At 35.7% G+C, this 15885-nt stretch overlaps 1 protein-coding gene across 1 annotated transcript; it reads left to right on the forward strand.

Annotated features, from left to right (window-relative positions):
- Positions 1-85: 85 nt before the first annotated feature.
- Positions 86-14255, forward strand: LOC124168508 (probable tubulin polyglutamylase ttll-15). The gene is made up of 9 exons (XM_046546833.1): positions 86-404; positions 492-647; positions 749-868; positions 3237-3466; positions 3580-3743; positions 6488-6663; positions 9474-9604; positions 13027-13237; positions 13315-14255. Exons 1-9 carry the CDS (start codon positions 210-212, stop codon positions 13426-13428), a joined length of 1497 nt encoding a protein of 498 aa, XP_046402789.1. The 5' UTR covers positions 86-209; the 3' UTR covers positions 13429-14255.
- The last annotated feature ends 1630 nt before the right edge of the window (positions 14256-15885 follow it).

Below are 15885 nucleotides of genomic sequence, written 5' to 3' on the forward strand. Positions count from 1 at the left end.
ACTTGTTTTTTTTGAGAGGTGGACGAGGTGGCCACCAGGTAGCAGTACGTTGGAAAAAATTGAAGTTTGCCCTGCGTATGTAATCTGAGGGCAGTACTCCCTTGTTTACAATCAAATAAATTCTACGGTGTAATGCTTTGTAATTAACGTGCCACGTACATCTGCTTCAGTTGACAAATAGTAGAAGGTTGAAGGCTTAGTTCTTGACAATGGACACTACTAAGTGGAGTGTATACAGTAATTACATATCATATATCATCCTTGCCGTTGGAATTGCCCTTTCGGCATTCAACGTTTATGACCTAACCGGTGTTGTGAATGGTACTGAAAAAGTCGAATCTTGTCAAGGAAAAAATCATGCACTCAGTATTCATAAACCGACAGTCTGGATTCGCTCAAGGAGTGTACGTTGACGTTGTCAAATTGTCCATTGGTAATCATTTGGTAGCCAGTGTATAAGTACGCCATTCCTGATTTTCTTCTTTATGTAGATGGAAACTGGTTATTTGAAGCACGTGAAGGCTGCATTTGAACGGATTGGTTATGAAATAGGAGATAATTCATCAGATTGGGATGTGTTATGGTCTCATGAGTATCCATTCAAAGATCTTAAGAGTTCACTTGTCAATATGATGCCCCATCAAAAGGTATTTATCTTACAGCTCTGTGATCATTACGCTTGAACGTCTATTCCACATTTTACTTGTGAATTATTCTCCAATTTTTATTATTTGCTACTCTTAATTAGGTCAATCATTTTCCTGGCTGTGGTTATATTACCAACAAAGTTAGTCTGTCGACATCGGGAGCATCTCACATTCCCTCGGCCTTTAAACTCCCAGAGGATAAGGACAAGTTATTGGAATATGTAAGCTTTTCATGTTACCAAATCAATCACCTCACTCCTCGGCATTACAGCCCTTAGAGTGTCTTGGCCTACGCATAAGTTTGTTTCGATAAGTTTCAGCAATTCTAAGTTTAACAGTAAAGATACATTTATTTCACTATAAATTTTGTTGCATGATATTGCTTTTTGTTGGCATTAAACTAAGTTGTCTCGGGCAATCCACTTCAAGTCTAAGAACTACATGGAATTTCTTCTTGGGCAGTACACCCCTCAGGGCTGCTCAGTTTGTTCTCCTCCTAGGATTGGCTCACAGTGGCCTTATATCCGTGATGGTAGTCAGCTGCTTGATCTCTCTCCTGCAACTTGAAAAGTATGAATGGGAGTGAAATAACATTCTTGTGGGATGAGGGGAAGGCTGGTGAAAGAAAGGGATATCGGCTGGGCCACCTCCGCCTGCCATTGCCTGCCTTATCTTTGTTCAATAACAGCCCCCAATCTCTATGAGGATGAACTGGCTGGTACTCTAGCTTCTTAGTCTTCTAGGTTCGAAAAACACCAAAGCAGTGGTGCCTGTACTACTATCTTCTTCACTGTACTAAAAGCTTCCTCATATGTCTGTGACCACTGTAGACATCTTTTGACTATGAGTAATTCTTGTAATGGGTGAATTACTTGGGTAAGGTTTTGGAAAAACTTCAAATTATACCTGAAATTCCCCAAAAATATCTGTATTTCTTTGGTAGTATGTATTTTCATTTACAGTATTGCTTTCTGGATCTACCTTTATGCCCTTTTCTACAGAGATTAAGTGCCACAGGTACTTGCATTCACAAACTCTCCACTGGAACTTATTTTTAGTGAGTGTTACACTTGCCTTAGGAGTTTCTGTTAAACTGACTGCAACCATTTGTCATGCTCTTCCTGTGTGGAACCATCATCATCACTGGTCAACAATCCTAGGATTGGTTTGACGCAGCTCTCCACTCAGTTCTCCTATCAGCTAATCTTTTCACTCCTACGTATTTCTTCTCTTTCACATCTCTCTTTACTTGTTCCATATATTTTGTTCGGGGTCTTCCTTTTCCATTCCTGCCTTCCACTTGTCCTTCGACAATTGTCTTCATCAGGCCATTATGTCTCAAGATGTGGCCTATAAGGTTGTTCCGTCTTCTTATTAAGGTTTTCATGAGGCTTATCTTCTCTCCTACCCTTCTTAGGACTTCCTCGTTACTAACTCAGTCGATCCATTTGATTTTCATCATTCTTCTGTAGCACCACATTTCAAAGGCCTCTATCCTTGCTTTCTCCGCTGCGGTCATTGTCCATGCCTCACTTCGGTATAGGAGCATACTCCAGATGTAGGTTCTTATAAATTGTTTCTTTACTTCCATATTTAAGTTTCCCGCTGTAAGCAGGTATCTCTTTTGGTGGAATGCTCTCTTCGCCTGGGCTATTCTGCTGATAATTTCTTTCTTGCTTCTCCCGTCACTAGTTATCTTGCTTCCCAAACCAATCTTGTCCAATATGTTAAATCTGAATTTCTTTCTCCAATTAAGGCAAACATAAATAAAGAAATGTTTTTTGTGTGGAACCAAAAATTAATATTGTGAATATTTTATGATTATCACTCAATGGTATTTGTTAATATCCCCAAGCCTCGTCCAACTCGTTAAAATACTTTTCCAAGCCTTATCCATGTACATCTCTCATCTTGTGATTTCAGTTCCTTTACACTGCTACCATTTTGCATTTTGTTGTAATTAAACCAAGTTGTCTTGGGCAACACACACTTTAATTAAAGAAGAGTACTATGTGGAATTTCTCCTTTGTTAGTACGTCCCTGAAGGCTGCTGGGTAAGGCTGGTATAAGGAAGAGAAATGGGACAGGCCAGGGCCCACTTGATGGCTCCCTGACATTGCCAGCACATGCTTTAAGTCTAAAGAGATGAGGTAAAATCATGTACACATATGAGGAAAGGAACATTAAATTTCACAAGTTCCCATAATATTAAAATGATACAAAATTAATTAGCCTTTAGAAGTTTACAAATGCAGCTACCAGAAGCTGTGGGATATGGAAACTAATGGGGATTCCAATTACCTTCTTATAAATTTAGATTACATATAATGTATCCTTCAAATCCTGATGCTATATTACCATTTTTTATATAGTAGAAGTTTTAGCTTCTTTTTAAATACAGCAAGTGTGGTGCGATGCATGCTAGCTGTCTTATCATAACACAATGTAAATACTGGAAATGCATTCTTTTATATGTATGTGGTTTTAAATGAATAGAGAGGTCATTACTTTTTATCTAAAATTTTGTCATTCTGCATTTTAAATAATCTTATCCAATATGTTAAATCTGAATTTCTTTCTCCAATTCAGGCAAGCATAAATAAAGAAATGCTTTTCGTGCAGAAGAGTAACAGTCATAGAGGCATAAAGATTGAACCGTTGTCTGAAATGAATCTGGAATCTTCTGATAATTTTGTGCAACAATATATAAGTAATCCCCTTCTCATAGATGGTTACAAATTTGATATAGGGGTATATACAATTCTCACTTCTATTGATCCTTTGAGGGTATATGCCTATGACGGTGATGTACTTTTCAGGTAAAGTTAGAAAATTTAAGATTTATTTCTTTATTAAATTTTGCCATTATTCATAATATTTCATCATCATGGTGTCTGATTGAAAGTATTCTTTTTCACCTAATGAAAAACAGGTTTTGTCCCGAGAAATATCATCCCTTTGACCCGAAAGTTGTAAACAAGTATGTTGTTGGGGATGATTATCTTCCAATATGGAATGTTCCGTCATTGAAAAATTACTACAATGAATTGGGCTTCTCCATGAAAGACAGTTTCAATGCTTACCTCCACTCCATAGGTATGGTCAATAACTTTTTGTTTCTTAAGTGTTGAATTAAGCTATGCATAGATTTTTAGCTAATGTATTAAACCAGTGAAGGTTGGTTTATATTGAGCATTTTGCAAATTCTACAAATCTGATGAAGGAGAAGTTGAAATAGACAGAGGGGAAGAGTAAGAAGTTTTGCAATGGTGGACATGGAATGGAATTTTCTGTAGTGAATGCAAAGGAGACTGAGGGTCTGGATGAAACCAGTACCAACCATTGAGGGAATGCTGAAGACCATTCTTGAGGGAGGGATGCTAGAAAAATGAGGATGAAGGTAGGATTTATGGATGGAGTAGAAGAGAATGTGTAGGCTTTATTGCAAATTTAAGAGGGAAATTTGATTTGGGATGGGAGTACTGGCAGAGTGATCAGTTAAATGCTAAATGTAAACCTATTGTCCCTGGTGGAATAGCTTGAGTGTAGTACTCTAAGTAGGCCTTAAGGTGAAAAGTGATTGCCCCATTAAATGCTTTTCCTAATTTGACTGATGAGTATGATACTATTGGCGTGAAACCTTCGCTATGTATCACAGTCACTGTATGTACAAGATATGTTTCCCTGACCTCTGTGCCTCATGCATTGGTAATCTCAGACGATGTAAAACTCCTATCTACTCAGATAGAATCTAGGTCCCTGTGACGTCACGTGGAGTGGCATCGCATGGCTGCCGATCTGGCGTTTTTCGGTTCCAACATCATCAATGCGTGTTTTTGTTGCTATTTTATAAAATATTTTTCACAAACTAATGAGACATTTACATAATTAAATAATTCATGACATATTATGCTTGCAATTGAAAAACAAAATCGGCAAAATTTGAAATTTTAAAAAGCATTAACCATGCCAACTCAGATCATAAGCTGAATCCTTTTTGAGTGATATCTCTCATATTCTGTAATTAAAAATCTTCATTCTTCAAAAAGTTCATACTTTCCTGACAAACAATAATTTTGAGCTAATGCCTAAAGATCCCACTAACAAATACCAAAAGAGTGTTAGAGAAAAACTTGCTCAATGCAGTAGCCTGATAAATTCTTCCGATAAGTGGAGATTTATAAATATGAATCCGTTACCCCCCAGACTCTATGGACTACCGAAAACCCATAAAGAAAATGTTCCTGTGCGACCAATAGTATCACATGTCACTGCCCCTACGCACAAACTTGCCACAATATTAAATATTATCTTAAGAGATTTATCTGGTTTTAAATCTAAAAGGAGTATCATCAATTCAGAACTTGACCTTACCAAGAAATTGTCTAATTTGACTGTTCCACCTAATGGCAAACTGATATTCTTCGATCCTTTTAAATCCAATGACGTGTTAATAAAAAATGTTAGTTACTGGTATCGTTATGTTGACGACATTTTATGCTTGTGGACAGGTAGTTTCGGACAACTAGACAGATTTTTAGACCTCTTGAATAGCCTTCACGATTCCATTCATTTCTTTATGGAAATTGGGGCAATACGTTGAATTTTTTAGACTTGACCATAGATATTAACTCCGGTACACATGAATTTTCAATTTTTAGGAAGCCAACTTACAGTGATGTTGTCATACCCAACGATTCGTGCCATCATCACACGCATGAAATGTCGGCATTTCACTCCTTAATACACCGCTTGGTCGCCATTCCCATGTCAAATGAAAATTTAAAAAAAGAACTATCCACTATAAAGTTAATTGCTGTTCAAAACGAGTATAAATCTATTACCATTGACAAAATCCTTAACAGGAAACTTAAAAAGCACGCAATGAAGACCGTCACAACCTTACCCTCAAAATCTCCTAATAGTGATAGACCTGTAACATCTTGGGGGAAAATACCATTCCTTGGCCCCCTATCTTATCGGGTGACTGGTATGTTCCCGAAAGATAAAGTAAGATTATCATTTTATAATATGACAACTGTTGGCAATTTTTTATTTAATTCAAAACCAAAATTTATTGACAAGGACCAAAGCGGTCTGTATAAATTGTACTGCAATATGCCTCATTGTAATTCTGTGTATATTGGTCAGACCGGACGTGCCATAAAAACTAGGGCAAATGAACATATGAAGTGTTGGGTAAGAGGCGATTCAACCTCTAACTTTGCTAAACATTTGTTAGACTGCAACCATAGCAGTGATTTCAATGTCAAGGTTCTCCACAATCTTTGTAAAGGTAAAAAGTTGGATTTTCTTGAGCAGTTAGAAATTTTAAGAGCATGTCGAAACAAAAATGTACGGGTGGTAAACGACCTTTTGTACCCCTCCCACTCCTCCCCTTTATTATCAGTTCTGCTGGACTTGGCAAGTAAACCCACTGACCTTGAGGAAACTATTCCTTGTGAGCTTTTCCCCTCCCACCATCACCACCTCCTCCCTGTCTTAACCCCCCTCTCCCTAAGGTATATATAAGCTCACAAAATTTTTGTATATTCACCTTGATAAAGACAGTGTGTACTGCCGAAACCTGGGTCGGTATTAAAAACTCTTGTGGAACATACAAAGTGTATCTTCATTATGTTTCCTAAAAATCTTTCTTAGGTTTTGATTGTCAAAATTTCTAATTTGCTGGTTTTTATTTATTGGAACCTGGTAAGATTACTTTTTAACATAAAGAACACATTTTCCATTCTTTGAGGTCTTGTTCAACAAGATACCAGTTGCTTTGTTTTATTTGACGATTGTATATGTATGTAATGTGTGATCATTTGCCATTTTAGGTAAGGACTCAAATAAAGTATGGAGTCAAGTTTATGAGGCCATTGCTGATATCTATTTACTCAAGGAGCCCTCTTTAATTGAGTCATCATCGCGCTACAAGAGAACCGCTAACTTTTTTGAAATGGTCAGAATTGATTTCATCATTGATGAGGACCTAAATGTGTTCATCATGGAGGTAAGGTGCACTTATTGGTTTTACCAACTAGTATTTTGAGTTTAAAAAACTATGAAAAGTGAACACAAGATGATCAATAGCCGATTAACAATTAAACATTTAAATTTATCGTACTACTTAAATTGTCTGAAATACACATTGCCAAATCATCGTAATTTCGTACTTTTGGTTGGTACTGTCACACATGTTTTCATGATAAAAATATGAATTTGTTATTAAGCTATTGCAGTTGAATATTAGAGATGCTAGATAAAAATAATTATTTGTTGATTTCATAGGAATTAAAAAAGAAAAATTTATGATAGAAGATGAAGTCAAAACTATGTACTTAACACCAATTCCATTTAACTATAATGGTGTGTTCATCCACTGAAGCCTTTGGGGCAGCATGTTGATGAATTTGTGAGGTTGTAAACAATTCAGCAATTACATAGTTATTTGTAGTCTCAAAGGTTTTCAATTCTTAATACTTAATTGACATTTTGACCAACTAGCTACCTGTTGGTGATTTTTAGCAGCAAGAAGGTGAAAAGAATGAATAAGAGGCTGATGGGATCAAAACTGAAAAATTCTTATATCCTATTATTAATGTGCTTTCCAGCATGATGAGAAGATACTCTTTCCTTGCAGTTATGTTGTGATCCATGTCTTGAGTGCTCAAGTTTATTAGTTACAGTTTATAACAACTTGGTGAATAATAGACTAAACTTTTTCGTGACGAAGGCACGGATGCAACGTTCATTGTGGATAAAGAGTATGGCTGAATATCATTTCCGAAATTCTGTGGCAGCTGGAACAGACTATAATTAAATTGCAAATTGCCGTAAGAATTGTCATTCCAAATACATATGTGATGCGAAAAATCCACAGAGGAAAAATCATTCGCCTTGACTGGGATTCGAACCCGGATCCCTCGATTTCCGGCCGAGTGCTTTAGCCAGTTAAGCTACCGAGGCGTCATTCTCCCCTGTGGAAATTTGTGGACTGTACCGGACAAGGTGGTATGGACTGCTGAGCATATGATGCGACTAGCAGTATTAAATAAGTCCATAGCGAACACCTCTAGTGTTCAAAGTTCGGGCTTTGCTCTCCGGCTGTGGCGCCAATCGCACGACCGGGACTGCTAGTCGCATCATATGCTCAGCAGTCCATACCACCTTGTCCGGTATAGTCCACAAATTTCCACAGGAGAGAATGACGCCTCGGTAGCTTATCTGGCTAAAGCACTCGGCCGGAAATTGAGGGATCCGGGTTCGAATCCCAGTCAAGGCGAATTATTTTTCCTCTGTGGATTTTTCGCACTATTTGTGCATTGCGGTTGACTCCGTAAACAGTTATCACCGTGGCTAGTCCCGGTACACTTAAATAAAATACATATGTGATGTTGCATTCAAATTATTTCATAATCTTGCATGCACATTAGTGCTGATTAGAAAAATTAATAGAGGAAGCAAATGATGTAGATTGCTGTAATTTTGTGGCAAGAAGTTATGTTTTTATGTAATTCATTAATTTTTGCATGTGTATTGTTAATGGTCTGCTGAATTTAGCTGGTATGCTTCTTCATTAAGAATTATTTTCTAAACACAATAGCCTATTAATTTTTTTTAGTATTAACTTTTACCGAATAGCCTTATTTTTAGGTCTGTAAACTTTTGAACAATGTGTCAAAAATATTCAATACCTAAGTAAATAGTTTCAAATGATCTTTTTCTGTTCTAGAGATTTATCAATGTTCCATGAGTATGCATATTGTATCCATAATATAGCTTTCTTAAGATTTCTGCTTAATTTAGGACTGGCATTATAAAGGCTGGGTAGTGTTAGTCACATTATGCTGCCATTACTTTTGCTCTAAAATTAATTAAGTATTGTGGTTGGTCGAACGGTAGTGACTTTTAAGGGTGTGGTCCAATGAATGCTACCAATGCTCCGGAGCGCCTCCGACTAGCTCCCAAGCGGTTGGTTAATTGCTACCAAACACTACAGGTTAAGCTGTGACATCACGGCCTACATCATACACCCATGAACTCAAATGTTTCTAGAAGCAGCCTTTATGTTCAGAAAGCAGCAAAAATTATTGAAAGGGAAATGTAGTATGTATAAGAAACAATTATAAGAAAATTTTTCGACCCATCAACTCATGCCGTAAATTAAAATCTGAAGGTAAGTAGGATATAAAAATAATTTGAATGACTTATTTGTTCATAATAGTCGTTAGCCATAATAAGTGAATCTGTTACAAGTGAGTAAACAGTAGAGTACCTACTTTTTATTTTACTTGGGTAATGTGTTTAATTTAGAATGAATATGCGGGGATAGGTGTGAGAAATGCTGTCCAAAGTTTCTTTCTTTACTTTGTGGAACCAAGATATTGGAAAATAAAATTCATTTTCATGATATTCGACCATAATCATTAATATTCAATAACCATAATCGCCTCAATTCGCAATTAAGACCATCTCATCAATCTCATAATCCGGTTAGCCCGCCCTCGTTCATTTCACCATTTTGACTTCACTCTTGACCGGTCCGAAAAGAAACTCTCGTAGCGAACATATCGCCTGTGGACCGGTGCTCCAGAGCACTTCCGTTGGGAGTGTCTTGTAGCAAATTTACCATTCTTTGGACCACACCCTAATTGAAGTACATAGGTACTTTTTTATTTTATTCGATTTTCTTTTTCTACAAATTTTAATCTGGTTTAATAGAAATGACTTTTAGAATTTTTACTCTAATATTATATTTTATTGTAAACTATAAATATTTATGTTTCCATGCATGTGAAATTTTATTCACTCTGATTTTAGGCCAACATGTCACCCAACTTGTCATCAGCTCATTTTCCACCTAACCAGTTGTTGTATGAGCAAGTGATGTATAATCTATTGAGTTTAGTAGGCATTGGTACTCGAATACAGAAAGATGGATTACAACATAGGTAAAGCATTGTTCAGAAAATTTCAATGAGGTTTCTGGAAACTTAACCACTATGAATTCTTGGCTTAAAGTAATTGATTTTCATCTTCTACTATCAATGGGATAGTGGTAAAGGGCCTTAAGTATCTCTGAACTATAAACAGTTTTCCATGGAAAGTAACTGGTGTTGTTAGTATTTGTCAATTAGTGAAAAGGATCTGTATGAGGTGTAGTTGGTTTAACCTTCTAATATTTTTGAATCTGTATTAGAGTGATGTGTTTGATACCATTCACTGGTTTGGTGATTTATGAAGTACATATTTGTTGCTTTGTAATTATTTTCTTGTCTAATTGCTTTGTAAATAGCAATCCTTAATTAGTATAGTTATACCTATAAATATTGTATTTTTATTGTTCAAAAAGTTGTTGGCTGGTCCTTATCAATCAAATTAGATTTGGTAGTGTACACTAACAGCAAACATTGCTATAAGATTTTTGTTATGTACATATGTGGCATACAGGAAAAGAAAGCAAAGGAACTCATAATTTTTTTTCCAGTGGGTTTGTTTATACATACATTTTCCGTAGTTGGTGGACCATTAACTTGTATCTTCTTGTCCATCACATTCTTTACCCCTTCCATTGCTTTATTCCTACTGAGCATATCACAGGGCATTTAACGGAGCCAACAAAAATTGCTGGCAAAGTCGTGATGTAACCTGTAATTTTATCTCTGTCATTTGTAATTGGGAAATTCTTGATGATACAAAGTAATGAAGACCAAAAAGTCGGCACTTCATAATATTGAATTAAGTAAATCCAATAATTTTAAATAAGTCTTATAATACATTTATTTTATTTCTTGTTCTTATAGCCATTTGAATTTTTAAAAATTAAAGTTTATTGGATGTTATCTGCAAGTGAATTCTTCAATAATACTTATGTAGAAGATTTAAAGGTACAAATTATCGTAAAATACATATTCCATTTTGTATCATCAAGTAATCTAAGATCTAATCATCCTCCAAAATCCCTCGTAATTTCAAAATGTAAATAAATCATACATCATCCTTTATGATATGATAAATGGAATTCCAGGATTCATGGTCAGGTACGAAAAATATACTGGGGCAAAAAAGGTTAACTCCTGTTCCAAAAAAAATAACACCCAAAGACGAAAGAAGTCCAGAGTTGACACCAAAGTGACAACACAGCCAAGCCCAGTTTCAGGGCCATAAACGCTTGTATTCCTGCTACCTAAATAAGACCCTTTACAAGAAATGACTCGGAAGGTCATTCTGGATTTTTCTGCTCTGGAATTATTTGCAAATGAAGGGGACACAATTTTTTTTAAATTCGGAAGCAAAAATAGGATTTCAAATTTCATCTGGCCACAAATGACCTGAAGATATCTTGCTTTAGATACCAAAGAAATTATTGTTTGTCTTTTCTTCATTTTTTATTCCTCTTTTTAACCACATTAGGTAGGCCAATCAACTAACTACATGCGCTACATAGCATTACTCTCTACTCTCTGGAACACCCAAAAATCATACCTTACATGACTAAGTAACAAAAGGTGTCGAAGCAGCTTCTAAAGATATGAATATTTTTTGAGGTCCCACTCCACCATGTTCGTGCAGGGTGTTCTTTGAGAAAGCTATCGATGAAATGAAAGACAAAGTGCCAGGAGTAAAAATTGAAGGTGAAAAAATTGGGATTTATGGGAGAGACGAGATGTGAAGAATTTTATTTTTTACCATTGTAAACATAAGAGAAGTAAAAAGAGGTAGAAATGGTAAAGAAGTATATAGAAACAGAATAATAGTAGATGAAAGCTGAAAGTCAATGGATAAGAAACTTAAGTATTGGTCTGCAGCAGTGGCGGATCTATGGGGCTAAGGGGCCTATAGCCCCCTGATAAATGCTAATGGTGTTAAATGTATGTGTTAAAAGATTGGCCAATAGCTGACAGCTGTGTCAAACCAATCTTGGGATTGATGACTGTTGATGAAGTCAGTTTCATTAATGTGGATTTTTAATCATTATGTAGCCTTTATTTAACTTCATAATGCTATAAGATTCCAATGATATGAAATATATTTAGTCTGAAGATTGTCTTGGTGGACTACTATGCCTTGGCCAAAGTTCAAATCTGGAGGGAAGCAATCATATTTTCTAATTGCATCTTATTCATCTATTGGTACATAGTAATATTTTATGTTAATGGTTTTGGGTTGTATGTAGAAAAAATCTACGTGTGCACGAAGAGGGTTTGGGTACCATTTGAAATGGGATTCATAAATTTGTTTAAAGAGAGGTAGTTTCATTTGATGAACACAATAGTCAGTAATTTGTCGGAAATTAAATTTGGTGTTATATCCAGGTCAACTATGGAACTAACCAAGTTCATTTCGATTATTTTTTTGCACTTCGGATTTTAATGTTATCATGATGGTCTTCAAGACAGTGTAAAAACCAGGAGGCTCTTTCTGTCATTGCAGGAAAATTTACTGCGTAATAGCAGTCTTGGGGTCCTTGATGATAATCTAATTAAAACCCAAGGGTCCTGATTGTCATCCATTGCTCTAACATTTTTATTTTACTAATACATATTGGCCATACATGTGGATACATTCTTGTGCGATGATTAATGGGACAACTTATGTGTCCAGATAATTGTATGTTACATGAACGTCACAATCTGGGATGTTCTATGCAGATGCAGTCAATGATTATGATATGCATGGATGGAGTCCTAATACATATGTAGTACCATTGACTTATTAGTGTGATACTTGTTTTCCCAGATCATGGAAGCCATTGTTGCATTACTATAAGTCAATTTGCTGATACAATTATGGTGAGCCATGATTAGGTATGATGAACTGCATGAATGGGATGTTACAGTTTTTTTTTTAATCTATGGAGGACTTCATGGTGGCGAATATAATGTTTAATATTCATCTATGGATATCTCATTCTCTCTTGCGTCTTTACCCTCTTAGTGCTATCAATATACCAGCTTCTATGCCACTGGCAAAAAGTACCACAAGCTGATGCATCTGCTCGAGCGTAGTCCAGATTAAAAGTCATAATAAGTTAATACATATTGTTTTGTCCTTCATCCATTGTATTAGAATATTATATCCAACGAATAATTCCTTTTTAGTAAAATTAAAAAACATTACATTGATATCTAATATAGTAACTTCATATGTATTGTGTTTTTTCATGAAGTGCTACAAAATTCTTAAAGTTGGTCTTTTTTGCTGATACCACCAAAATTAGCTAGCATTAAGAGGGTTAATCTTGCTTACTTCAAACTATTCAAATACTAACAGTTCTGTGTAGTGGTTATATTGCTATTGATTAATTTTTATCAGATATGCAATGCTTTTATTAACTTGTGTTCTGGGTATAATATGTCATTTTTAATTTCAGTGTGGATGATGTGGAAGAAATGCAAGTATCCTTCAAGAATTTGGCAGTTGAAGCAAATAGCTGCTCAAAGAAGATATGCAGCAATTGTATAGCACCCCAGTGCCTACTTTGCAAGCCATGTCTTACTACAAGCACTGTGGAGATATTGAAAAGTGCATATCTCGAGCATGAAAACAGGCTGTCTACTAGGAGAATCTTCCCTCCACCTCTGGTACTTTCATTTTATTGGATTTTTTATTCTTGCTTTCTTTCATGCTATGTAATTTATAATAGCTTATTTTTTTACAGAACGCCAAAGACAGAAAAGCTCGTGTGGATTTGGAGCACCTGTCCCCAGAAAATCAGCTAATGTATTATTGGTTTGAAGGAATGTGTCGTAAGGATGTGACATGGTGCACTTAAAATTTCTTCTCTCTCAGTCATCCAAATTGTAAGCATTTGATTTGAAAGAATATGCATTTGTAGTCTCTTAATAAGAAAGTATTCTGTGCATGTTTTTTTTTTAGCTACAGTGGTATGTCATGTGGTATTGTCCTTTGTTTGATACATGTTATCAGTCTGTAATCACACACTTAATTTATTTGTGCTACTATTATATGCATTGGGTGAATACTAGTGTCTTTGCAGAGATAGCTGTACCATTGGTACAGGGCTTCCATACTCAGTTTCCCATAAGTTTGCTCCAATAGTGCCTCATGTTTTCACAATTTCCATTTGCTTGCCTGTATTATATTTTAGTGTGGAATAGTCGGGTAAAATTTTGACTTTCGAACAATCCTCCACCATTTCACAGTGTGAAGATTTTATGCATGTGGATGCATTTTTTTCTGGAGAGAAAATTGTTTAATGTGTGGTTAACCTGCATTTATCTTAATAATCGATTGTTTGAGGCTTAACTTCATGGAAATCCAATCTAATGAATTATTGAGATTAGTTTTTTTTTTTCTGGAGATTTTTATTCTAATCAGTTTCTGATGAAGTTGTAATAACGAAAAAACGGGTCGACGATAAATATCTGGGAAATTATATCAAATACATTAGTTCGTCATTGCAAATATCTACATCACTTGTTTTTTGTGTAATATTTTTTGAGCCAGCATAATTTATTCTAATCATTAGTGTGAAGAATCATTATCAGTCTTGGGTTTGTAAATGTGTGGATAAACTAAGAACTACCTCATTTTCTTATATTGATATTTTATGTATGGATTAATGTTTTATTTTTATCATTGTCTTGAAAAAAATAGCATCGCCTTTAAAGGAGGCTGTTCAATTAAATACTTTCTATGAAAAGAGATGGAAAAATGTGTGAAAGTAGACTGGAAAACTCATGATATTTTAGTTTGAAATTTGAGCAGCCACCATGGTGACCATTGGGGGCAGCATTTGGCACTATCATTTTTTTTCCTGAATGTGGGCCAATAGAAGAGAAATTCATTATAGTCTTTGTACACCAAATGCCTCTCCATTTTCAGGAGAAAATTGCACTTTTAGAATTCTTGATATTAGTCTGTTGACATGGTTAAGTGTTTTTTTTTAGGCAGTAATGGATGTATTTTAATTAGGGATAAATATGCTGGGCTTTTTTTTAGCTAGTAATGGATGTATTTTAATTAGGCCTAAAACATGCTGGGCTCTTTTGAGTTCATCATTTTGTAAAATTAATCAATCGAAGTGCCATAAACTCAAGACACCTATTGAATGTAAATGTTTCATTTGTTGTTGCCACTATTTTAGGTAAGAAATGAGTTACAGCAGACTCCTGATTATCCGGCTACGGTATATCTGGGTTGCGGATTATCCGTGCATGATTTTTCAGTCTCGCTCAATTTTTTCCGCGATCTTTATTTTAAAAAATAAAAGCGGACGCAAAATCATCGGAATTACTGCATTGATGCTAGGATACACCGGGCTTATTATTAGAATCCCCTTCATATAACGGAAGCGATCGCACTCTAGCTGCATTCACGGGAGTACCGTGCTTCTGTTTTCTAAGCTTCGCAGTGCACAACCACGCTCCGTGATCACGGATCACGCAGCAGTTGCAACCCGGGTAGCTTGTGCGAGACGCGACTACGTGGCGTGGTGCCTGACAGTGTAGTTTCGGACGTTGAGCAGTAGTTTTGAAGTATTCGTACTAACCACTTTTCTGTATCCATGATCACGTTGCCACGGATGTGGTTTTCGAAACCAGGCCTTACATGGAGCATTAATAATACGAATACAACCATGTTATCGCCGCTAAAAAGATTGCGAGCAGGAGAAGAAAGCTCTCATTGAGTCCGGGAAGCACTCTAAAATAACAGAATAACTGCACAAATAATTATATATTGTGTGTTTTAGGTAAATTATGAGCATTGCAAGACATTTAAGTGAAAGTTTGGATTATCCGTGTTTTCCGATTATTCGTGCCGTCCTTCCCCATCATCAGCCCAGATAATCGGGAGTGTGTTGTATTTGGAACTGGATGCTATTAAATCACCTGCCATTCATCCTTAGTAACGTGGTTCCTAAAACTTCTTGCCTTCTTCAGGTCTTCCCAAGACCTTAACTAAATGAAGTTATTCTTGTCAAAGTTTGTCTTAATAAATTAGTCATAATATTCTATTTGAGAGGTTGATTATAAAATTCAATGTGGGCATTTTTAAGTTGTGATATTCAGCTCGTTGCCTAAAATTATTTGCAAAATTATGTATTTTGGTTGTGATAAAACTCACATGGGAATATTAAGGAGGATTGAAGTGAGATGGGAATTCAGTCTTAGTCATTAATGATTGTAAAGGTGGTTTCACTGTTTCATTAGTATTTTTAGCATTTACCTGTTTGAAAAACTTTGGTGAATTGAAAGGTTTTTTTTTA

The sequence above is a fragment of the Ischnura elegans genome, chromosome 11 (genome assembly GCF_921293095.1).
Source record: "Ischnura elegans chromosome 11, ioIscEleg1.1, whole genome shotgun sequence".
NCBI lineage: Eukaryota > Metazoa > Arthropoda > Insecta > Odonata > Coenagrionidae > Ischnura > Ischnura elegans.

What these genes read in the sequence shown, in the direction of transcription:
- LOC124168508 (XM_046546833.1), top strand. Translation starts at nt 210, where the DNA reads ATGGACACTACTAAGTGGAGTGTATACAGTAATTACATATCATATATC. An exon ending in TGCTTACCTCCACTCCATAG is followed by an intron (nt 3,744 to 6,487) that starts GTATGGTCAATA and finishes TTGCCATTTTAG; the next exon opens with GTAAGGACTCAAATAAAGTA. An exon ending in TAAATGTGTTCATCATGGAG is followed by an intron (nt 6,664 to 9,473) that starts GTAAGGTGCACT and finishes CTCTGATTTTAG; the next exon opens with GCCAACATGTCACCCAACTT.